The sequence below is a fragment of the Mchenga conophoros genome, linkage group LG17, assembly GCF_057382185.1.
Source record: "Mchenga conophoros isolate Kocher_MC1m ecotype Shallow Benthic linkage group LG17, M_conophoros_male_GT1.1, whole genome shotgun sequence".
NCBI lineage: Eukaryota > Metazoa > Chordata > Actinopteri > Cichliformes > Cichlidae > Mchenga > Mchenga conophoros.
The window spans coordinates 37,736,700-37,761,594 of record NC_140542.1 but is presented as its reverse complement, the minus strand read 5'-3'; the positions used below and the strand labels follow the sequence as shown (position 1 = coordinate 37,761,594).

At 43.5% G+C, this 24,895-nt stretch overlaps 1 protein-coding gene across 2 annotated transcripts; it reads right to left on the bottom strand.

The window, feature by feature from the left end:
• Window positions 1-17: 17 nt before the first annotated feature.
• On the bottom strand, window positions 18-24,448 carry utp20 (UTP20 small subunit processome component). 2 transcript variants are annotated; one of them, XM_085251874.1, is made up of 61 exons: window positions 23,442-24,448; window positions 23,182-23,262; window positions 23,020-23,086; window positions 22,784-22,916; window positions 22,507-22,695; window positions 22,162-22,243; window positions 21,624-21,761; window positions 21,358-21,513; window positions 21,129-21,281; window positions 20,884-21,018; window positions 20,674-20,751; window positions 20,418-20,596; window positions 20,172-20,339; window positions 19,220-19,308; window positions 18,709-18,814; window positions 18,428-18,578; window positions 18,209-18,271; window positions 17,962-18,129; window positions 17,190-17,266; window positions 16,860-16,939; window positions 16,486-16,741; window positions 16,214-16,396; window positions 14,940-15,030; window positions 14,720-14,805; window positions 14,064-14,189; window positions 13,358-13,524; window positions 12,707-12,915; window positions 12,447-12,590; window positions 12,279-12,358; window positions 11,947-12,182; window positions 11,261-11,405; window positions 11,039-11,126; window positions 10,733-10,876; window positions 9,425-9,478; window positions 9,124-9,276; window positions 8,863-9,018; window positions 8,612-8,752; window positions 8,393-8,530; window positions 8,153-8,292; window positions 7,984-8,066; window positions 7,602-7,894; window positions 7,370-7,509; window positions 7,108-7,264; window positions 6,662-6,760; window positions 6,380-6,547; window positions 5,124-5,290; window positions 4,871-5,018; window positions 4,647-4,763; window positions 4,386-4,556; window positions 4,177-4,308; window positions 3,982-4,092; window positions 3,748-3,897; window positions 3,435-3,617; window positions 2,154-2,285; window positions 1,935-2,067; window positions 1,667-1,848; window positions 1,486-1,557; window positions 1,099-1,377; window positions 873-999; window positions 623-768; window positions 18-533 (listed from the first exon to the last, which is right to left on the bottom strand). In XM_085251874.1, exons 1-61 carry the CDS (start codon window positions 23,490-23,492, stop codon window positions 378-380), a joined length of 8,427 nt encoding a protein of 2,808 aa, XP_085108000.1. In that variant the 5' UTR covers window positions 23,493-24,448; the 3' UTR covers window positions 18-377. The 2 variants fall into 2 exon arrangements, with proteins under 2 accessions (XP_085108000.1, XP_085108001.1); XM_085251875.1 differs by having other exon boundaries at window positions 20,172-20,336.
• Between the last annotated feature and the right edge of the window lie 447 nt (window positions 24,449-24,895).

The following is a 24,895-nucleotide window of genomic DNA, read 5'->3' as shown; positions in this document are numbered from 1 at the left end:
TTTTGCTTTTCATCGAGTGACATTAGACATGACAATAAACAGATGGATCTTTTTTAATTACAAATACATGTACATTTAACTGCACGGGATAGAAATTGGGGCAAAACTGTAGCCTGTTCACAGCAAGAAGATATAAAATAGATTCCAGCTTTGCAATTCACATGAATGAGTGCTGCGCCGTGACGTGTAACAGACGTTAATTCTGGGTTTTTCCACAGCGTCCTTGCTCTGTACACACAGTCAAGCTTCTGTTTGGTCTTTTGTGTTAAGTTGAATCGGAAGCCCACAGGATTCTGGGTATACTCTTATCCATGCTTCCTTTTGAGTCTGTTCTGCATCAGCTGGCCTAGCTTTCATCCCCTCCTAGCGTCCTCGGCTCACTGCACCATGGCCAGGTCTTTGAGCGCGTGGCTTCGCTGCTTCTTGGCTTTATATCCAGGCCGGAGGAACTCGATCTTCCTCTTTTTGGCTTCGATTTTGTTCTTGTGCTTCTTCAGCTTCTTCTTTGCAGCGATGTCTGGGTTTGCGACCGCCTGCAGAGACCGGAGGAGAAATTGTGAGGACGATCGATGGCAAATTAAAGCTGTTTCTCGTGTGTGTCTCATTGCGATGTCTATCATACCTGCATGGCTCTGTGTTGTTTGCGTGCCGCTCGTCTCTGTGAGAATTCCTTCTGGACGGCAGAGAAGGCCAGGGAGAATCTCTCCAGGCCCACATGTTTCTTCATCAGCTCGATGAGCTCCTGAGCAAGGTTCTTCAGTGTGGGATCTGGATCAGAGATTAGGAGACAACAGGGGTCATTCGGTGTATCTAACACTTTTTGTCAGGATGGTTTTTTTTTATTCTTGGCAACACTGGTTCAGAGCAGTTACCCTGGTCTGCGTATGTGCTGTCCAGCTCTCTGTACAGTGGCGTGATTATTGTGGTCAAATACGGGGCGAGCCGTTCTTTCCCCAAGTCCATGGCCATTGCTCCCAGGAACTTAAACACGCACGTTCTCTGAGAGAAATCACAGTGAAGGACAAACAGTGTCACATTACGGGCACTTCAAATCATCACTGGGTTTAAAAAAAACAAGACAAGTGTTTCTAAGTTTACCTTGAGGGGAACTTTGGGAGCATATGCAGCTTCTCTCTTTGCCATCAGAGACAGCTTCTTCATCAGCCACAGCAGGGAAGGAGGCCTGTCTTCTTTGTCATCTTCTTCCTCCTCCTCCTCTTCTTTTCCCTCTTCCTCTCTCTCCTCCTCTTCTTCATCTCCCTCATCACCATTCTCCATTTGCTCATCCTCTCCCTCTTTCTCTTCTTCCTGAGGAGTTTGGGACTCGGGGGAAATGAGGTAGATCACCTTGCCGACGAACAGCAAGTTCTTGATCACCTGTGGGTGAAGCAGAAGCGCCTCTGTTAGCCAAACACCTGTATGAGCTGATCTTTAAATGTATGAGGTGCAGGAAGGCAGGTGTGTGGCTCGGTGGGGTTTGCGCACCTGCTCTCCTGACGCCGTGTCCAGGTACTTGGACTGCAGCTGATAGCAAAAAGACAGCGCCAACTCTCTCATCTAGATTTCAGAAAACAAAGGGAAAGAAGATTTCATTTAAAATATAAGATGCAGAAATGAAGTCTGCTGCAAGAGGGGAAAAAAACAAAAACAAGCATCTTGGCTCTACCTTCTTATCCAGGTTGCAGGTGATAAAGTCGGTGGCTGCCAACTCTGATGAAGCATCTCCTTCGCCTCTCCAAACGGCGACCAGCTGCTCTGCCCGGTGAGCTGCAAACAGCTGGCCGAAAAGCTGTGAGGCCGTTAGCCACACCCAGCAGTGAGGGTACCGCAGGTGGGCTTCGATGTGACCTAAAATAAGGCAAAGACATGTTTTAATGAGCATGTGCAGAATGCATTTGTCAGTAACGGCGAGGTGATGCATGTGCGCTCTTTACCCCAGATGTTCCGGAGTGTGTCACTAGGCTTGCTGAGCTCCAGGAATCCACAGTGTTTGCTCAGCTTAGTGAGGAGAGTCAGATAACTGAAGAGCAGCCTGTCAGCTCCTTTCTCCTCCTGCTCCTCTTCGATCTGAAAGAGAAGGTTACAAATTAATCATTTATTCTGAACTCACTGCCTTCAATCGCACTTCTGCTCCTCCCTGTGTGATGACTCACATCTTCATAGTTGTCGGGGTCGATCTCCTTCTCCAGCAACGGCAGCAGGTCCTCCAGTCGACGGGAAAATTTCTCCTCCTCCACCTCCACGAACAGGCCGCATATCTGTGCCCCGAGACGCCGCAGGCTGACCTGGGAAGGAGAACATTTCTCAGTTTATACAAGGACAGATTTTGTAATAGGACCTTTAATATATGAAGGGCCAAAACTGCCAAATGTTGAATAAATAAATAATTGACACAAGACATAAGTGCATCAAGTTTGTTTTTCTGTTGAAGAAATGTAATCTTTCATGCAACTTATTAATTTAATGTCACTATTTCCAAATGTAGCCACTACATGCACAATTAAACAAATTACATCAACCAGTCAGTTATGTAACCATCTCCTAACTGCTTATAGTAAATAAATGTGACCGATGAATGATTTATTGTGGATTTTGGCCCTTCATAAATTTTGACTAGTGCTGTTAGCGTTAATCTCGTTAATAGGACGTTAACGCCATAACCGCATTCACGAGGCAAATCCCCGTTAGCGAGTTAACGCGGATCACCGCATGCGAGGGCTAAATGGGGCGATCCGCGTTAACTCGCTAGCGGGGATTAGCCGCGTTAATAACGCTGACTGCACTAATTTTGACATTACTACACTATAAAATATAAACAAAACGTTAAAAATTATCTATTATAACGGTTCACTTTAACTAAAAAACAAGCAAACTGTAAAACTGTTCCCCTGCAAAAATCTATACAATCACGGGCCACTTTAGGTACACCGGCTCAACTTCTCATTAATTCAAATATCTAATCAGCCAATCACATGGCAGCAACTCCACATATTTGGGGATGTAGTCATGGTCAAGACAACCCGCTGAAATTCAAACTGAGCATGAGAATGGGGAGGAAAGATGATTTAAGTAACGTGGCGTGGTTATTGGTGCGAGAAGGGATGGTTTGAGTATTTCGGAAGCTGCTGGTCACACAACCACCAACAGGGTTTACAGAGAATAATCCGATAAACATAAAACATCCTGTTTCAGGAGAACGGCCAGAGTGCTTTGAACAGATGGGAAGGAAACAGTCACTCATAAAAACACAACCAAAATGCAAAAGAGCATTTCTGAACGCACACGTCTAACAATGAAGCAGATCGGTTACAGCAACTGAAGACCGCAGCGAGGGCCACTCCTCTCAGCTAAGAACTGGAAACTATTCCACCAAGAAATAAAGCACGTATGAAGAGCAAATGAGTTCCAAACCAGTAAAGCGTTTTTGTATGTACCTTTTCTGCATTCAGCCAAGTGCTGACAATGGAGAACAGCGTGTTCTGGTTGTTCGAGTCCAACTGTGTGAGCAGAGTCTTGATGGCCATGGCTGCCATCTTCTTGCACCGCGCCGAGTCATCGTTGACCACAACAAGAGCAAGCGGGGCAAAGAACAGAGCGCTGTGCCCCAAGAGAATTTTCTGAATGGGAGGGAAAGAAAAGAAGAAGCAATGTTTGACAACAGGACCGATGTTGTGAATGTGCAGTGCGGCTGGATTTCATTATCCTGCAGAGTATGCCGTTTCTATTATTTTGTATATTTTTACACACCTGAGGGAAAGTCTGGAAGATGTATGCCAGCATCTCCAGCACTGACTCCCTGCCCGTGTCTTGCTCATAGCGCAGCTGTGCCACCACAAACTCCAGGTGTAGTTTCAGCTTCTTCCCCAGCGGGTAGTCCAGCAGGTACTTCAGATAGATCTGCACCACATAAAAACATCATTTAGAAGCTGCACCTGAGAGTCTGCCAATGAGTCGGTGTGAAAGCAGAAAAGGAGTTTGTACCTGTCGACAGTGGATTCTGATCATAGCGTTGCTGCCAGTAACCGACAACTTGGCCACTTTTTTCATCACCTCCTCCATCTCGGGAACAACGAGCTTCCTGGACAGAATTGCCTGGAGTGTACACACACACACACACACGTAAGCACACTGCACATTACATTAGAAATGTTTCTGACTACAGCTCCACTGGTTTACCTTGAGCAGACCGAAGGCAGTAGCCTGGCGAGACTGGTCGTAGATGTCCTCCTCGGCGTATCCCAGAAGCACCTGCAGCTGCGTCTCAGAGATGTTGTTGGTTTTCACATTCTTCACCAGAACTGTCATGGCCTAGGAAAAAGAAAACATGTTACCTCATTCTCGATCATCTTTAAACCTCACTTTAAAGAGTACGATGCATTTTATACCTTGAAGCAGTTCTGGACCAGGTGGTAGTTCTCCCCGCGGGCGGCTCCAGCCTTGGAGTAATCCTTCAGCAGGACAAAGAGCTGCTTGGTCAGCTGCCCAGCGTTCTGCTCTACTGCTGGCAGAGGGAACTTTAACAGCCAAGTGAACGCTATCAGAGCCTCTGTGATCACCTGAGAGGGACACAAGCAGAGGTTGATGGAGGTTTATTTAAGCAATCCATGATAAACGAAATAAAAAGATGCCCAGGTAAGTGTTGGTACCTTGACATGCATGGAGTCGAGGCAGGTGAGCAACAAGTGCACAAAAGGATCCAGCATTTCCAGGACTGAGGGATCGGATGATGTCACTTTGGATTTCTTCAAACTCAGGTGGAGTAGCTGAGCATTAGACACGTGCACACATTAACACACATTTATTCCTTCTTGAGATAAAAGTACAGGGTGCCATGTTACAGAGATCATTCGTATTGTTGGAGAAAGCGCACCTTGAGGCCGGCATCCACCAGGATGTGCATGTTGGTGCGGCTGCTGACGGGAGCTTTCTGACCTCCTCTCTTTGGAGTGGGAGGCAGGAGCAGACAGCTGGGAGGGGGCAGTCTGGGATCTGGGGGAGGCTTAGCTGATGCTTTGTCCCTACAAGCAAACATGACATAGGCAGGAAATTGGACAAAATATTAGAAATAATTTATTGCACTCTGATATTAGACTGTGTGTGTGTGTGTGTGTGTGTGTGTGTACCGGTCTCTTTTTGTTAGAAGTGGCAGGCTCTGGCTGACAAGGCCATGGCTCAGCAGAAGGATGTCTTGCGAAGTCATGCCGCTGTTGACAAGCAGACCTGAGACCAGTCGCCGCAGTACTGCAGCCACCCGATTACACACCTTCAAACTCGATGTAGCCTCCAAGATCTGGTTTGAGAAAAATAAACGTTAGAATAAAAGTTATATACGTGCGTAATATACCCGTCACCAAATTTCACCAAAATTTGTATCGACAACGGCATTTTGTTCGACGTATGAATTTTGTTGTTAATAATTAACAATTTAGTTAAAAATGTTGTTGCTAACGAAAGAAAACATGGACTTAAAAATTAAGAAAGAAATACTATTAAGTAATGTTAAAGACGCTAGCTAGCTAAAACAGCTAACAAAATTTATTTATGTACAAGAGTTATATAAAACGGATGTGTATTAAATATATGGTTATATTTAATTCAATCCAGCAGCTAGTTAGCTAACTACCTAGGTAGCTAACTAGCTGACAATTCAAGTATGTTAGATAGCATTTTTAATGAAGCTAAACTAGCCACACAGTAGGGCTGTTACTTCACTGATGTTAAGAAATGCTTTGCAATTTTTTGTAAACTCCATGTAAGTACTAGCTATGATTATTGTTTATATGTTTTTGTGTTTAAAGTTGTTACTTAATTACTTTGTTACTTAATAACAGATTTTAGAGATTTTAAAAGCTATAAGTTAAAAAGAAGAAAAAGAGCTCAGGTGATTTCATCCCGAAAACATTACTGGAGTGCAGATAAGTTATAACAGAAAACTAATTGTAAAAAAAGTCATTATTAGAGGCCTTCACAAAGGGTATTTAGCTAGGCAGGTAACCTTGTGTTTGTACATTAATCAAAGTCTTAGTAAAGGCAAGAAACATGATTTATGTGATCAGTAGCGCCTGATTGCCAAATATTTCATGTCAATAAGTCTGCTGGAAAGTTTTTAAAAAATTTAACCGAATGTAACCATCTTTATTTTTAGCTTTTTTATAATTATTGATTTTTAAAATATTTTTTTACATTTTATATTTGATAACCTGACAATCAGTCAATAATTCATTATTTGGCACATTTAGATGCATCTTCATCCTGTCAGGGTAATCTTAAAACTGACAAAAAACAAACAAAAAAATCTTGTTGGCCACTTGGAAATATTATCCGCCACTGTGACTGATTACCAATTATCTTCTGTTTCTAAGTTCAAACCCCTCCTCACCTCCTTCAGGGGCAGTATGAGCTTGGTGATGCTCTCCTTGCTGCAGAATTGTGCCAGTAGCTCGTACGAGTCCATGCTCTTACTGTGGCGGGCCTCCATCAGCTTGGAAACGATACCCTTCACTTCCTTCTCCTCGGCGACCGTCCCAAACAGCTCGTTATTGAAGATCTGGTCAGTGGAGCAACAATAACAGAGAGGAGGAGAGTGTAATAGGGGGACAGAGATTAATATAAACACAAAAAAGTAAAAAGAAAAAATGTTCCTGAAAGACGTCAAGCTTACATCAATGAGCATGTTCATGCAGGGGTCCAGGTCTCCACTCTTTAGGGTTGGAGTGAGAGCTGAGAGCAGCTGGTACACTGTGAATGTTAACACGTGGAGCTGGATGGAGGAGGGACAAAAACAGACAAATATTAGGCTGATCAGGTTTGCCTCATGTCAACAAAGGTTTCTACTGTTATGACATCAACTGTAACATTAGATTATATTTCCTGTCTAGGGTTAGCTCAATTACATGTACTCATACAAGTCTGAGCATGCACATAAAAACATAACTGTCACGCTCTTTTATCACGTTTTACTTACTTGTACTTATGTTGGCATACTTCTACTTGAGGTACTCTTTTAAGCACATACTGCTGCATGATGCGTGCGCTATATTAAAGCTAAGGTGACCTGAAGCATTTATTGATGTTTGCAGGACTGCATTGTTGCGTGTGTGTTCCTACCTGGTATCCCTTGACCAGAACGCCTTGCATCTCTTTGAGCAGGTACTGCAGGTATCTGCAGCCTAAAGTCTCGATTATCTTCACCAGAGTTCCCCTTGCCACGTCACGGATCTCCTGGAAACGGTTCCTCAGCAGAACACAAATCTTGATCAGAATCCTGTAACAGAAGCAGAAATAATCAATCGGATGTCATATTACTGTCTAAGGTTTGAAATACACAGCAGATGATCTTTTTTGTGCTTATGGACACACGGCTGCGTACCCGGGGAGGTTGACCTCCATGACGTGCGGAGGCAGCGTCTGCATTAGTTTGACCATGGCGAAGGCGATTGGTATCCGCACCACCTCCTCGTCTTTCACATCCTTTGACTTCACTACCTTGTGCTCCTCGTCACGCTTCACCTGGAGGAAACCCACACATTATCACCAACACTCTGCTCCTGAAGGTTTTTAGAAAAACTACCAACACATCCACACGTTCGTGTGCATCGTACCTTTGCATTGAGACACTTGTGGAGACGGGGCAGGACGCTCTCATTAACAGTCTGATGGATCAAACCAATCAGAGACTCCAACTCCTCCGCGCTCTGCGGCAGTCCACTCACTGCCGTGGATAATTTAGGAGCTGCCTGCGCCTTGACTTTAGTGGCAGGAGCTTCCTCCATTTCCATGGTGACATCAGTGGAAGCATTACCATCGACTTCCATCGCTTCCTCATCGTCGCTCGCGTCAGATTCGTCATCCGCAGCTACGTTCTCGTCGTCTGCGTTGATTTCCACACTCCCAGCTTCCCAAAGACACACATTTATATTTCTTTACTTCATTTATTCATGTAGTTAGTCAACAAAATTCATGTCACCCCCCAGAGCCGCTCACCCTCTCTGGCTTTGGCGGCTTCCATTTCTCTGCTGAGGGTCTGGTGGTCAAAATGGAAAGCCTCCAAGACTGTGACCAGCAAACTGAAGCAAGTAAAGCAGAACAACAGGTAGTGTAAAAAGAAAAGACAAAAAAGATATACTCAGATTACAAATATATGCAACCTTACCTGACAGCCAGTTTCTGTTCAGCCTGCGCTGTCTGCAGGATGTGGACGAACTGCTTGAGGTAGTAGAGGTATTTGGACCAGGTGAGCCTGCGACATACCGCGCCCACCACCTCCACCGATGCTGATATCATGTTCTCATGCTGCAGTATGGAAGGAGGAGAAAGAGGAAAGATTTTAGACACAAAGAAAAAGGAAAAAAATACGTCCTTAACTTTTAAAATGAAACCACAATCAAGTAACCTTCAGCATCTTTTCGTCCAGCAGGGCCGTCATGGCGTACGGCATGATGTAGTTCTGGAGGGAACGAGGCGTCAACAGCACCGTACCCTCGGTCAGCTGTTTGGCGAGCTTCCTCAGGGCACGACCCCGACGGTGGATCTGAACAGAGAGAAAAGGTGATCAGTGGGATAAAGGAGGAGGAGAAGGCAGAAGTGTGAGCTTTTGTGTTCCCTCTTTTACCTGAATGTGCTTCATATGCTCAAAGAAGTCAGACTCGGGGTCGCTGTAGTTGGCGAGCTGCACCAGGTCTCTAAACTCTTTCTTGGAAGGAAAGGTCTTCACCAGGCAGGCCAGTATGGTTGTATACTCATGCTGCACACTCTTGAAAGATAAAGAAGCACAACAGAGTGAGCAAGTGAGTTTAGTGGCTTCACAGCATCTGTGTCATTTGACAGAAACAAGAAAGCGGTAACCATAGTTACAGCTGTTACCTCCGTTTTGCTGCGGAGGCCCTTGTGCACAGCGTCCAGGATGATGTGTTGCACCACGTCCCTGTAGATCTGTTCTCCGGGCCCGACCGCTGCCAGCTGGGCGATCACTGCAGACAGACACAAGGTGGCGTTGTCTCCCAGTGACATGTCCCCGATCTGCATCGGAGGAGCGAGATGAGAATAGAAGCAAAACATCAGCCAATGAAATGTTTATCCTGAAGGTAAACAACTTCTAAAGTGTAACAGTGAATATTTATTTACCTCATAGGTGTGGAAACAATTGTGCATGACAGTGCTGATGTAGTCCAGGTCCAGAGTCTGCATGCCTTTAACTCGTCTGGTGGCGTCTTGGAACGCCGTCAGACGCACGTCAAAATGGATCTCATCCAAGTGTCGACTGTCAAACGCGTTCAGCTGCAAAGGTGAGCACAGGAAAAGCCCGTTAGCTGCTGCTCTTTGTATCGTGACCCAGACTGAACATGACGGCAGAGGTTACAGTTCAGACCTGTAGAAAAGTTGGACATTATTTCCTCTCTAATGTTCCTCATCACAGTCATCTCACCTTTGTTGCCAAGTCAGTGATGTATGTGAGTGAAGGGTCCAGATCCGACAGAGTCTGAGAACAGAGCAGCGCACAGGAGGAGTCAATTAAAAGGGCTACAAAAACTAATAACAACTTTCTTTTAACTGTTTTTTATAAGAACATTGGTTATTTGCTATTTTGGTTATTTTTCTTCATTTACACTGGCCATCGCAGGCCACATACAGCCCACCAGACTGGTCAAACTCCACTTTCTGTCAGTATACAAAAGCTTAACTACAAATTCGATCCCTGAGATATTTTATTATTAGAAAAAGAAGTGCAGTTTCAGCAGTACTTTCTACACAATGAAGGAATACCGGCTTAAACTGTAAGCAGTAAACATTTAAAATTACAGAAATCTATTACTGGATTACATTAGTGTAGTATGAATGGTTATGGGAAAGTTCTGTATCAGTAGAAAAATCTGCAAAACTTGTGAAAATACAGTTCAAAGTTCAAATTTGATTTCCCCCTTCACATTTTCCAGTGCCGGGCCACTTCTGGCCCCCAGGCCTTATGTTTCACACCATTGTTTTATGCTATTTTTGGACACCCAGTGTAACGACATACAATAATTCCCACAGCTAATGTTGTACAGGAGTGAACACATCTCTCTTTTTATTTTATGTGGCTTGATGCACTGTCACAGAACAGTTTAGCTAACATAAAGGATATTCAGTGCGGTGTAGCTAAGTTAAAACAAGAAGAAATTTAAAGACCTGCAGTTCCTTGAATGACCACTTGAGGCTGACTCTAAAAAAACAGTCAATCCCCATAGACTCTCATGATAAATTCACCAACTCACATGTCTGGTACAAAATTCTCAGTTCATAACAGCCGACAGGGTGTTGAATTTTTACATAATGCACCTCTTTCAACTAAGGCTTAAAATTAGGCCTAAATAGGGGCGTGGCTGCTTTGAATGACAGAACGACAGGCGGGAGCCAACACATGGCCGCTATAGCAGCTAGCTAGCTAGGTGTGCAGTGAACTGGAAAAGTAGTCGAATTTTTATTTTATTTTTGCTGAGTATCATTTACTCTTAGCTGGTAACTTCAAATACAGTCATCCACCTCCCCCCGATATGAATAAGAATAAATAAATAAATAAAAATAACCCAAAGCCAAACACATTTCAACACAGTGGCTAACAGGACTGTGGTGGAGAAAATGGTGAGATTAAGTGCTCTGGCCTGCTTTGCATCTGTCCACAGGCTGATGGTTGATCTCACCATGCCTATATTATAAGTTCCAGACAGCGTAACGCTGCATTAGTTCTCTGCTGTACCTTGAAGACGTTGGTGAGGGCCTGCCTTGGCAGCTTGTTGTGAATGATGGAGAAGAGTTTGCTGAGCGGCCGGAGGAAGGCGGAGGGCTTGTCACACTGTCTCAGCAGGTTCTGTATGGTGGCCAGGAGGTCGATTTCTGTCTCCTGAAACAAAGTTTATCTTGAGCGGAACTTCTCGAGCACACACCATAACACTGCAAAACTCTGGCTTTTATGTAAAAGTTTTTATAAATTAATTAATTAATTACTACAGATTGTTAAATGACTGTAATTTCAAGGTTCAACAAACTCAGTTGTAAGTCTTACTTGTGATTTGTTGCCTTTCTGGAGGTAAGGAAGCAGCAGGCTGATAAGCATCGAGCTCTGCTCCTTGCTGCTCACGAATCGGCTGACCCTGGCAGCGAGAGAGTAACACATCCTACTGTTAGCTGGGGAAGAGTCAACCGCGTGTATAACGATAACCACAACCACAATCATAATCATAACCTTTATCTCAACCCAAAATGAGTCACTTGACATTCAACTCACTTGGACAGGATGTTGAGCTCTTTGGCCACCTGTGCCCTGAACTTCTTCTTCTTGAGTCTGTCTGTGTTGCGTACAATTCCGCTGAAGTAGCGCAGCAGCGTGGGAATGTGAGGCAGCAGCAATCTGGAGCCTTGAGTAAGTGAATCTGGAGGATACAACATGTGCACGTTTAACGGTGATCAGCAGCAGAGGGAAATGAATCCTATTCTACATCCTAGAATGTAGCTAAGTCCAGTGGAGTGGTTGGGTTTAAACTAGATTAAAACTAACAATCCTCTTAAAAAAATTAGAATACTTTAAAATAAAATAATTAAACATATTAACCAAAAAATTGACTTAGCTACATTTTGGACCGTCTTTCCGGAATGCAGTAGCTAGCGAGCTGATCGGAGACTGTAACAGCCAATCAGAATTTTTGCCAGTCTGTGATTGGTTAGTTTTGTGGCAACAACTGAGCGAGAGGGGCTGTTATTGTGTGTGTATATGTGTGTATATGGATAATAGCAAACACTGAAATGCATTTCTTGCACGCGGAAATTAATTTTGTTTGCTCAAATTAAACTTTTCTTCACGCAAAATAATTTTCTCCTCAAAATGCAACATTTGTGCTTGCAAACTTTTTTTACATGCGCTCTGAATAGAAGCACAAAAATAACGCCATCAAATTCCTGTCACGATCTGCTAACCTGCTGCGATGAGAGCTCCCTCTGCAGGCTGTGGAAACACACAGCCGTTGACACTGAGCTCCGTCTCAGTTTCTGAGGCAACAAAGTCTGCAGCTGTTGCCAAATACTCGGCTATGTCCATTACTACTGCGATGGTTGCTGGAGATACTTTCTTAGCTGAGAGGAGGGCGAAGACATTTAGAAGGATGTCGCACTCTGGGTGGTCCGGCTTCTGCTTGGCAAGGAGGGGGAAGTACCTGAGACGGTAAAAAAAATATATCTTTGAGCACGCTTTACTAAGCCTGGATGAAGCTTTCAGCCGACACTCAGAAACATTTGTGAAGGATGCTGACCTGGCATCTTTGGACCACACATGGATAAGTTTCAGCAGAGGGGTGGGGGAGTAGGTGCTCTCTGTTGGGAGACGGCGCACCTGCATATAAAAAACAAATTTAAACTCATCGGAAAGCCGGGACAAAGTAAAGAAATACTCAGTAAGAATACAAAAATCTTTCTCTGACCTGAGGCCAGACCGCTGCCTCAAAGACAGCATCAATCTCATCCGGCCTGAAGCTGTAGGTGTCGAAGCAATTGAAGAAGTCCAGGATCCTCAGGATCCCGAGTCTCCTCAGGTTCTTCAGAGGATTGACGCAGCCTGCTCGCAGCTGAGGAAGCAGATACGAACTTCTTTATTTTTATGTTTTACAGAAAGTAATAAGGACTGTTAAAAAGTGTTAGGACTATTAAACAACTTCAACCCTGAAAGAATAATTCTGATTACCTGTTCTCTCTGGTCCAAAATGGTGGACACGGACGCTGTGACACACACTAGGATCTGCAGCACTTTGGGCAGGTAGACGTGGATGAGGTGGCCCAGTTTCTGGATCACCACATTTATAGTGTTCAGCAGGCTGTGAAGACGGCCCAGCGGCAGGACAGCACACAGGTCGGTCTCTGCTACCGCCCTCTGAACTGCAGCCAGACATGAACCTGAGGACACAGGAGGAAGAAACGATGAATGAAATATTGGTTTGCAGCTCTCTGCGAGTGCCTGTTGTACCCAAATAGTCTGTGGAAGCACTTTGCTAGATGATCTCGCTTGGATTATCTGATAATGTGCAACAATGTTGTCCAATATTACTTCGGGCTCTCAACAAAACTACATGGCATCTGTTTCTAATAAAGCCTTAAAAGTCGAGCATCTGTTGCCGTTCTACAAACATAGAAAATGTATATATAAATTGTAAATAGATGCAGGCACTCTGCAACCTTCCTTTTATGTAGGAATGCACCAGTTGAATCAAGTCCCTCACTACAAAGCGATGCGTTGCAGACAAGATGCACATTTTACCACAAACTGACTCGGATTAATTGCTACCCGTTGACACTCTGTCTGTTTTTATAAATTACTTGTGACGTTTTCATATCCTACCTTGGCAGTGATGGCTGACTGACTCAAAAAGCAGGTCAATGAACATCTCCAGCTCCTCAGCCTGACATCCTGCCAGGAAGCGTAGAATGATGGAGGACCGGTAGGTAGCGCTCGCCTTCCCCTGAAACTTGCTGCCTGCTTTGGAGCGCAGACGACCAAACAGGATCCTGCGTCGTACACAACACAACACTGAGCTGTACAAACTTACGATAAAATACGGGATTATCTGAAAGAAATTTTCCCCTTAAAGCCAAAATAAATGTAGAAATGAAAGTTAAAGGTAGTAAAAATGTTTTACTACTTCTCCACAAATCCACAGCATGAAGCTGTGATCATACTGATTTATGTAAAACACTGGACGGATGTAATGCAGAACAAGAAGCTTGTTCCCTGTAATTGCTATCAGACGCACTATTAAAAAAGCAAAACACAGAAGAAATGTTCAGTAACTGGAGGTTATCAGACCAACAGCCAGAATCTGAACAAAAGCAACATCCTCTTTTTCTCGAGGACACCAGAGTTCATCTATGAACTAAAAACGCAATATGTAACCTTATTTAACAACCAAGTAAAAATACTGTGCAAGAGTCAGAAGTTTTGGGCAAAACACCTTCTCTTTGTTGTTGTTGTGTGGTAAATTAAAATGATGATATTGCTCATGCATGCTTATGCTGCCTCTACCTTTACAGTGGAACTTGTACAGTACCTCATGAGCAGCGGTATAAGTTTGCCTCTGTGGGAAGCATCAACCACTCCGGTCTCCTCAGAGATGTTGAAATGGACGATTTCCTCTTTGAAGTGTTTGTCATCCAATAGCCTCTCAAGATTCTCCCTGAAAAAATGCAAACACACACACGCAGGTCTAATCACTCTGTAAAGGTGTTGCAGAACCTTTGCTAAAATATCTTCTCCATATTGTAATAAGTTTCATAAGCACAAACAATACATGTGTCATATGAAAGAATAAGAATTCCATCTACAAAATAATGTAATTAAGACTCTGAAAGCAACTCAGGGTGTCAGGCTGATCCTGAACAAAGCAACACACACACACACACACACACACACACATGTCTGTAATGCTAACGGCCCCTGGATCAGACTGTCTGTCTGCAGCTTGGCTGAATGTGTGGTAAATGGATATCTTGATAACAGACAGCAGAGAACATAATGTCAGACAGAAACAGCACGGAGGTGGAACTCAGCATTCCTACATCAGTAACCACAGAGGGCTGATGATAAGAGCCTTAACAATAAAACCACTGAAGAAGAGACGGAGGGAGAGAGAGCTGCTGCCAAAGAGAAATTGCACTGTAATCACGTCCTCTCCGTCTCCTGAGGTGATTAAGGTAGTTTCCTTACTTGTACGGAACTATGTTGGGGTCCTTGTACGTGATGACACACTCCAGGGCCACTTGCTGAATCTGCTGATCCTGATGGGTGAGCAGCTGAACAACAGATAGATAAGAGAAGAAATCTGTGATACAACTGCAAGAAAATAGCAACTGCCTCAAAAATGACTCGAGTAAGGGAACAACTCGTATGTTTTAAGGACAGGGTGTGCTACAGACTTGGGCACTACCTGATTATAGAGCTCACGGAGGCTGCTTTCCAGATAGAGAGCTCGAGGGTTGGTGAACTTGGCAAATACTTTCAGATGAGCGATGAGCTGTCTGAGAAACAAAAGACAAATTCAGTTCATTATGTTCTTCTACTTACTGTACAATACACTAGAATTATATTATAGTTATATCAAAGTTTTATTTAAAAAATGAAAGTTTTCTGGTACATATAAGTTGATGAACATACTTCATACCGTGTACATTATAACATACCATAATAGACCCATTTCTGTAATATACTCACATATCTTTATTATTGCTAATATATATTGTAATATATCTATATCACTAAAGCACTTCTGGATGGATGCAAACTGCATTTCGTTGCACTGTACCTGTGCATGTGCAATGACAATAAAGTTGAATTCTATTCTATTCTATGAAGTCTTTATTTAATTCTGCACACTGGGTAAAAACTACCCCCATGCCCAAGCACTTGCAACACATGGCCGCCCCTCCCTGAGTCTGCTGGAGGCTCTTTCCTGTTAAAAGCGAGTTTTTCCTTCCCACTGTCGCCTAGTACTTGTTCATAGGGGGGAAGTGTGATTGCTGGGGTTTTCTCTCTATTATTGTAGAGTCTAAAGCCCCAGATGGCAACTGTTTTTGTGATTTGGAATTATAAAAATAAAGCTGAATTAAATTGAACTGGTAACCCATAGAGCTAAAAAAAAAAAAGAAAAAAGAAAAAAAAAAGAAATTGTGGCAAAAGCTGCAGTTCCCTGATTGGCCACTTGAGGCTGAATCCAAAAGAGACTCGATCCACATAGACTTCCATGGTAAAATGCCAAACGTCAAAGCAGAAATAACATCTGATAAAGGTTTGGTGCAAACACATTTTTGGTCTCTTGGTCACTTTTAACCCCATAAAACCTGGAGAGAAATGTATTTTTATAACTTGCTCTTTTAAACCACATCAAGGTGAAATCTAGGAGAGTGGTCTCTAATAACAAGGAACTTAGGTGGCTTTTTGGGAGATATTTTTAGACAATTATCCAACAAATAAATTGAATGCTGTGCAGTTAAATACCTTAAACACACTTTACATGAAGTCTAAAGTGAAAATGGAAACCAGACATGACACTAGTAACTACAAATAATAAAGCAGCTATCGCTTTGACATCAGAGCAATAACGTGGGTAAAACAATTATGGTAAAATCAAAAACAGCTTGCAAATCAGAACCCTGAAAACAACGTCATCGCTTTGAGGACAGCAGTATTACAAATATTTCTTACTTGGCCGTTGCTCTTCTTGGAAGGGACTTCCTCAGCTGTTTGCTTCCTTCCTCTGCCTCCTCCTCCTCTTCCCCTTTTTCCATGTGCTCAGTCATCCCTGATTTATCCTCCAGGGCAGCATCGCTTCTCTTCCTCAGGTCCTGAGTGGGCGCCACCAGCAGGTCTGTGAGATAAAACTCATTCCTGCAAACAAGCGCCGAGTTTAAGATCAGATAACAGAACATATTCTTATGATGGAATTTAAGGAAAATGGTCAATCAGCTGACACTGACCTGATAAACCTGAGCAGCAGCGGGGTCAGTTCCCGGCTGCGTGGCTCCACTCTGTCGGTAAACTGGGCCATAGCGCGCCACAGTAAACTGCGGAAGTTAGTGAAGTCTGTCCTTTCACTGGGGTCGGAGGCCAATTTCAGCTGCTCTAGGAAAAGAGTCCCCACATCCCCGCTTTCAATGACATCACAGCCTGGCTCGCTCTGAACACTGAGCTTTTCTTCATCATCATCGTCTTCTTCTTCTTCCAATTCCTTCTCTGTTACATGCAGAAAGCAGAATTCCCTTTTAACGTGTTTTTGGCAGTTCAAGGGATTCATAGGTAAATAAATGCCATTATAATTACATGCTGTGACACAAGTACCAAACAGCCTTACCTGCCAGCCCGGCCACCATCTCCAGATGTTCATGGTACACCATCCAGAAGTCCTTGTTGTCCATGCCTCTGGCATGGCTCCTGCAACGAGGAAAGACAGAAACCCATTTACGCCAAATGTTTTCCATGGATACCTCAAAGTGTCAATGTAGTTTTAAAGGAAATGCAGACAAATGTCTGTAATTTGACAGAAAGGCCAGCTTAGAGCAAATCCCCAGCATTCGATAGCAGCATACTCATTTAGAAAGGCCCAAGTAACAAGACTGGAGCATAGATGATGGAACGTACATGGTTCTTGAAGTATAAACAAGCGTGATTATTTTACACTCACACAATAAGTTCAATGACTGGGTCCCACAGTGGCCTGAAGTTCACAAACAGCATTGCAATGAGGTACCGCAGAGGAACCTGAAGTCAAACAAGAGGAAGGTTATCCACCCAAGCATCTAAAAATAAACGGGACTCGTATAACTTCTCTGTAACTACATTATACGGTGGCTCTGAGAGGCCAAACGGACTGCAACTTAAGAAAACACCAGCAATAAGATAAACGCTGCAAAAGCACACAAAACACAGCGGAAACAGGAAAAAAGAAAACAGAAATAGAAAAAACTGTTTTCCAAAAGCACAAGGGAAGTGTTTCTGGGGAGACAATAATCTGACGGACCAGTTGCAGGAACCAAAACATGCTAGGTAAGTGTGTTTTAATCACATCATTCACATAATGCTGATGATGGATTTTTAGGCTAATAGTTAGGCTAACACACTTGCCTCTCATCTTTACTTTGCTCATAAAACCGATGAATCCTCTACAACTGGTCCGTCAGGGTTACTGTCTCCCCAGAAACACTTCCCTTGTGCTTTTGGAAAACTGTTTTTTCCTATTTCCGTTGTGTTTTTGTGCTTTTGCAGCGTTTATCTTATTGCTGGTGTTTCTTAAGTTGCGGCCCATTTGGCCTCTCAGGGCCACCGTAACATTATTATATATGCCAACATACTGTATTTATACTCTCTGCAACAATAAAAAAACAAACTTATCACATGATAAAGAACACGCATCATTATTCATCCTGTCATGCTTTCATCACTGCTCTTCTCCACACCTGCTGGATGGTGCCAGGAGGTCCGCGGGGCAGGCTGCGCGGCACCAGGTCGTGTCTCAGCTTCCGGAGGTGAAGCAGCTTCTCTCTGTAGTCGTGCACTGAAGCCGGCACCAACTGCGCCTGCAGACACACTGCGAACACCGACTGCACCTCCACATTATCCTCACCCTGGACGAAGACAGTCGAACAACATTTCCAATAACTCCAAACTTTAAATGTGTTTAATGAGAATCTGCGGGTGTTGTACCTCAGTCTGTGGAGGGAGCTCTGCATCGAACTGAGAGAAGAGCCTCAGAGTCAGCAGACGAATCTGAATTTTAAAAAAAGAACAAAACTGTGTTTAAATATGTCTGTTTTCACCAACACCCAAACCACCAGCGCCTTCAGGTTGTGAGATATCTTAACTTTAAGGGGGGAAAATTTGGTCTTTAAACTATTCTGAAATGTCCCGTGATCTGGCACAAACCTTAGAAATGTTGGACGAGAGGTTGCAGTACAGCATCTGGTAGAGTTCAAGCAAGGCATTGTGGGATAGGTGCTCTGAAACCCCACTGAGTGACAGACGGGTGTAGTACAAGTCTGCTAGCAGCAGAGCTGACAGGTCTGTGGGAAATTTCCTGTGACAATCACGACGACAGCGGTTACAGGTTGTTGAAAGGTGTTTTGATCTGATGCAATAGATGGAAACTCATTCGGCAACAGAGAAAGGGTGCTAAATGTGTTTTAGGTCGCACACGCAGAGCTTACTGTAGGATCGAGTTGACTTTTTCCACCGTGACCAGTGAGAGAAGCTGGGCAGAGCTGTCCAGAGACAGGAGGCAGCTCAGGGCTTGCCTGGCTACGAACAGAGCAGCTGGAGAGAGGACAGGAAAGAAAGGAGTCACTCAATTTGCAATTTTAAAAAAATCATTGTTTACTTTTTCACCCCTCACCAGTTTTGGGGAAAACCTCATTAAATTTTGGGAGATTAAATATATAAAGTATTTTAATTTTTTCCTTCATTTAATCTGTTTTTGTTTTGGTGCCCAAATTTAGGGTTGTAGAAATCCCAGACATGAAGTTTAAGGTTAACTCAGACTTTTAAAAAATAACTAAAATCACAACCAGTCATTCTAACTTGTTGGTAAATGATTAATTCCAGTCCTTATTTTATTTGCTTTGGATGTACTTGTTAATTACCCCACTGAGCCGTATGAAACTGCAACCAAATGAAAACATTTGTGTTAATAAAAAACCAACCACACAAATAATCACAAACCTTTCCCTAGTTTCTCTGCCTCGATCTCACACAGGAGGCGGTTTAGGAAAGCTGTCACATCAGGTACGACAGCGGCTGGAGCCAGAGGCCTGAAGCAAAAGAGTGTAAATATTAACATTTAACATGTTTCTCTCTTTTTTTGCCTGTGTATGAATACACTGTAAGCTGACAAAGAAAAAACTGAAACTTTCCCCAACTCTCTGGGTCAGGGGCCCCCAACGCCGACTAAATCTTCTTGTTTTTTGGTACTGGTTTTATTTTGTTATATTTATCTGCGACACCTTAAAGGCCGGTTCGTGAAAATACTGACGGACATAAACTGGTCCGTGGCGCAAAAAAGGTGGGGACCGCTGCTCTGGGTTGCCTCTGAGGTGTGGTCGGTTTTTATTTTAAGCACTCGGGTCGGGTTTGCCATGAAAATCCAGAGGAAGTGATGGATCCCTGGCTCCTGAATGCCTCACTTCTGCTCCCTGGCAGCAGCAACTTTGAGCCACAACTAGTAAAGTTAGCTCACAGCAACCTTTGTCCAAACTACAGGCTCCCAGCACAAAAGCCAGACAAAAGCCAGTTTTACGCATTGAACAGACAGGAGAAAAAGGAATGTATGAAACTACAATGCAGGACCAAAACTAATCCTCTCCAGGCATCTTCTCTGGATGTTGGCTGCCTTTTGTTTTGTTCTCGGTTAAGATGACTTAAACAACGTTGAGCTTCGAGCTCCAGGGGAGGCCAATCCATGACTGATGTGCTTCTGTGTTCATATTTCTATCAATTTTGACAAGATCCCAACAGCACTGGCTGACAAAAGCCCCAAACCATGACAGAGCCTCTAAGACGCTTTACAAATGCCTGTAGACACTCACTGTTGTAGCTCTCTCCTGACCACCTCCTCATTTTGACCAATGCTGTTGCACACGTGACCAAAAGGAGTCTGCCTGCAGGGAGGAGTTACCTGAGATGAGGCAGCAGTACAAGTGCAGCCCACGGCAGCGAGAGGTTACTGACGGGTTGGTCCGGCTCATCGGGAATTTTGATCATTGACAGCACCAGCTCAGGCACAGCTAGTGTCTCTGACTCCGCATGGCTCCGCTGAATTTCCTCCTTCCTGCTAAACACTCTGCTGGAGGAGAAAACAGATTTACCTCGTGGAAAATGACACGACAACAGTAGAAAATAACATTTCACCGTAGAATCTCACCCTGTTGTCTGACCGGTGAAAAGCAGTGGGTAGGTTTCAAAGGCCATGGAGCCATCTGTGGGGGGCGGAGCTTTAGCGAGGATGAGACTGACCAGCACATCCAGGCTGCTGTGGTGAGAGAGGGCATCACCTTGGTTGAACAGCCCTGTGGTGAAGCGCAGCAGGGTGGGGAGGAAGAGCTGGAGGACAGCAGAGGAGGAAGCCAGTTAGTCCGCGAGATTTAAAAGAAACAGAGGAAAATAAAAAGTGAACTCACCTGCTCAAACTGTTTCATGGTGAACATCTCTTTGGTGAACTCCAGAATCAGATCGTGCCCCACAGTGCTCCGAAATATCTAATAAAGAAGATTTCCAGAAAGTCTGCACGTAAGCAACGGGCAACTTTCTCTTTCTGGTCGTGTTTATAATGCAGTCCTTACGCACACTGTGACACCAGACGCAAAAAACCCATCTTTACATGCACAAACCTTTTGCACAGTCTCTTGGATGAGTGAGTTTGGCAGGCTGACGTTCTCCCCGAGGAGCAGAGAGGATGTGATCTGGAGAAGAAGACGGGAGCAGGAAGCTGACAGAGACGAGCTCTGAATCAGCCTCAACACCGTCTGCGAGGACGAGATCGTACCATGAGACGCCACCTTCATATGCCCGCACATAATCCATGGAATTTCTCGCATTTCTATATATAATTCAATCTCTTAGATTCTCCTCTCACCTGGCAGACAGACTCCGCTTTGGTAATCTTGGCTCCACCCTTGTGGGATGCCAGGGTGTGCAGAATGAACAGAAGGCTCTCCAGCTGCTCTGTTGCCGGGTCTGCGTCTTTCCCCTTTGCCTCCATAATATCCAGCACCTCCGACATGCTGGCCTTAAGAAGAGGACACGGCGCCATCAAAACACGTGAAAAAGGCGCAGAAAAGACACAAAATAGAGTCCAGCCTTACCTGGAGGGACTCCCACAAAACCAGCATGTGTTCTCTGTCCACGTGATCGGCTGCTGCCTGGGCCATGTGATCCAGAGCGTCCCTAACAGAGGTCCACGGGAGAGAGACTCCACGGCTCATTGTTGGGCCAAGCTTACGCAATGCCACAGAGAAAGCCTGGAAAGATAAAAAGGTTGCTTAACACATCAGGTTATATAAACAACACCTAAAAGTGCTTAATTCAACCTAAGTGACGTCCATCCCGCGCAGTCACTCTGTTAACTCACATTAGCAGCACAGGAGTGGAACATGTTTCGCACTCCTTTGCACATCTCAAACAGCAGCTGGCCCGTTCCCTCCACCTTCTCAGGGTGCTCCTCTAGGTCGGAGAACACGTGGGTGAGCAGAGCATCGAGATCTGGAACCTGCAGACAAAGTGATACACCAGTTCATCGGGGAAAACGACAACAAATAAAGAAATACAGTAGAAGGAAAGAAACTGCTACAAGCTCAGGAGTTAGCGCAGGTCATCGGTAATCAGAAGTTTGGCAGCTCGATCCCTGGATGCTCCAGTCTGCATGCCAACCTATCCTTGGGAAAGATGCTAACCCAAGTCCCTCCCAACAAGTACATCGGCGTGTGAATGTGTGTGAGTGTTAGATAAAGGTGCACTTAGAGGTAGAAATAAGTGCTGAGTGGACAGGAGAAAAGCGCTGTACAAGAACCGTCTATAATAATAGAAGATGTTCAATGGAAATGTATCGCAGCAGATGACAAGTAAATCAAAAGTGACAAGAAGTGGAGACATGAACCCAAATCACCAACCTTTCGCATCAAAAAGGAGAAGCTTTCTGCTGCAAACATGCGGATGTGCTCCTTCTTGTGTGCCAGCAGGCTGCTATACAAACTGTGGGGTGGAAAGAGGTTTCACATTTAACCATCATATGTGCATCTGATCTCTAGTAACACAAGTAACCTGCGAAGGATGCAGAAGGAAAACCAGAGCACTTCTAGGGTCAAATTACAAAGCATACACCCATTTTCACCCACTTTGCTTCCCAAAACTAGCTCCTTAGGTCGTTTTAAGTCTTAAAAATAGATTCCTGATTATCTCAAATTTCATTAAAAAATAAAAATCACTCGCCCCTCTGACTTTATGTAATGCCTCACCTGTAGATATTGGTCATGTCCTTCACCATAAGCCTCCACAGGTACTTGTAGAGGTAGGAGAGGCAGGTGAAACTCCACTCCAGGAGCTCTGTGTCCTTTGTGTCCAGCAGTGAGGTGATCAGAAGGAAGAAATCTGGGAAGTGGGGGTAAAAGTCGGTCTGCAGGTCTCTGGCCAGCTGCACCACGAGGCTGGAGGAAGAAATTAGGCGCTTAGATTGCAGCCTGATGATTCTATGCAAGCCTACAGCTACAAAAAATAACATAAAATACTTCTTACTCTAGCAAGGGTTGGTAGGCCAGACTGTTCTGGACGGCCAGGTGGGTTTTCAGAGATTCCACGATGGACTTCTGATGGAAAACCAGCATGTTGAATGACTGGCTCTTGTTGGAAACCTCTTTCAGAAACGTGGCTGTGAAGGAAAAGTATTAGCTTTGTGTGCAAATCTCTTCAATAAAATACTAACACACAAGCTCCCCCTGAGTATGGGATACTTCATGTTTCCTTATACATACTGAAATGTTCTGTCAAGTTGAGGTCCCTCCATTTTGTCAGTCCTTCAGAGAAGTATGTTTCTACTTCCTGCAAAGAGAGCAAAACAGTCCTCACCAGTAAGACACAGATGAATGGATGAGAGTGGTGTTCGTAATAAGAAGCGGAACATTTTGATTCCAAACCTCAGCGTAAGATCCAGTTCTGTCAATGCGATGGATCACGTTGATGTTGACGTTGGCGAGTCTTTCAGCAAATGTGAGAAACTTAAAAAAGACAAAAACAAACAAACAAACAAAACAAACCCAGATCACATGACTTTAAACGTGCTGCAGATGGTACACAAATTATTCTAAATGTGACAGAGTCATACCAAACTAGCTTTTCCCCAGCTCTGTCTTTGCTGCTGTACTATTAACACGCCGCAGTGTTTGTGGGTTCTTACCCTGAAGGTGTTCTCAGATTTGTGATACGAAGACTTGGATTTGATCTTCATCTTGGCCTCGTCGCTTGATAAGAAAAGAGCGGATTTCCAGAGATCTGTGTGCGGCTTAAAAGACTCATGAAAACTGCACTTTGTTTTTCTTTCTTTCTTTTAGCTAATGTTACAACTGTTTACACACACGCCGACAACAGGAGGCAGCCATGCTGAGCAAAGAATTATGGGAAGTTTTCCTCTCTCCGCGTGGTTAGACCGAAGACAAGCTAAAAGGCGAGAGAAGTAACCCATAGTTACTTCCGGTTTCGTTTGTGCTCTCTCGTCTCTCTGCTTCTCAAGTTATTTAGGTTCTAAATGCACAAAAAAAGAACAAATAAGGATTTTTTTAGACTTTGTTAGACATGCCAGAATAGACTTCGACACAAAGAAAACAATAGTAAAGCAGTATTTATCTGAAATAATTTAACTGAAACCTGCCTGAAATCGTTCTACGGAGCGCCACTGGGTCCAAATCATATGACCATATCCCGATTACCTACATTTAACAAGGACAACAGAGTTTGGTGTCCACTAAACTTTCACATTATTGTAAGCGTTATGGGTTATGTTTCATTTAAAGGTTTAATTGACTGGAGAAAAAATATTTATGGTGGATGCAACATTTTTATTTCATAAAGGACATCATCATATCTGCCCATCCATCCAAATAAGACGTGACCAGACTGGTAAACGTGCCACTCAAGCAACTATTCACACTAATAACATCTGAGTCTTTACCAAAAGTGAGAGGCTTGCTGTAAACAGAAAAAAACATACTTTATGGTTTATTATTAATGTATAAATTGTTAGAGTTATATTATTTTTTCATGGTAGTGGCGCTTTTTTTGGAAAGAGTTTAGTTTCTTGAGTGGCTATTTGAAGATGGCTTTAAAAGTTAGTCAGTCCCCAATTTTAAAATGTTCATCTTCAGTCATAAATTAACTTATTTACAGCCTCATACAAAAACACATATTTTCCCCTTTGTGAGGACTATGTTGGGAGTGAATTTATATAAAGGATGATATGTATATAATCATTTATATACTCCCCAAAGATCATTGCATACCTGATGTAGTTCACTGGTTTTTATCATACTTGAGTTACTATGTGGAGATTTGGGTTACCATTTACAAAAGTACACCATGTCATACAAAATAGAAATAAGGGTGCTTAAGTATAGTTAACAAGGGTTGTAGCACAAACATTCATTATTTTTAAGGTCACACGTGGTAAAATAAAAAAAAAATGTAAATTTATTTATGGATAATGTCTATGTATATATTAGACTGTATAATCAAAACAGATATATACAATCAGCTAAATAGGGGTTGGACTTAATAAGCATGTGTTACCTCCTACTGAGTTTCAAACAGGGAATGATCAATATTTCTCATCATTTGAATATAATGTCTTTCTTTTTT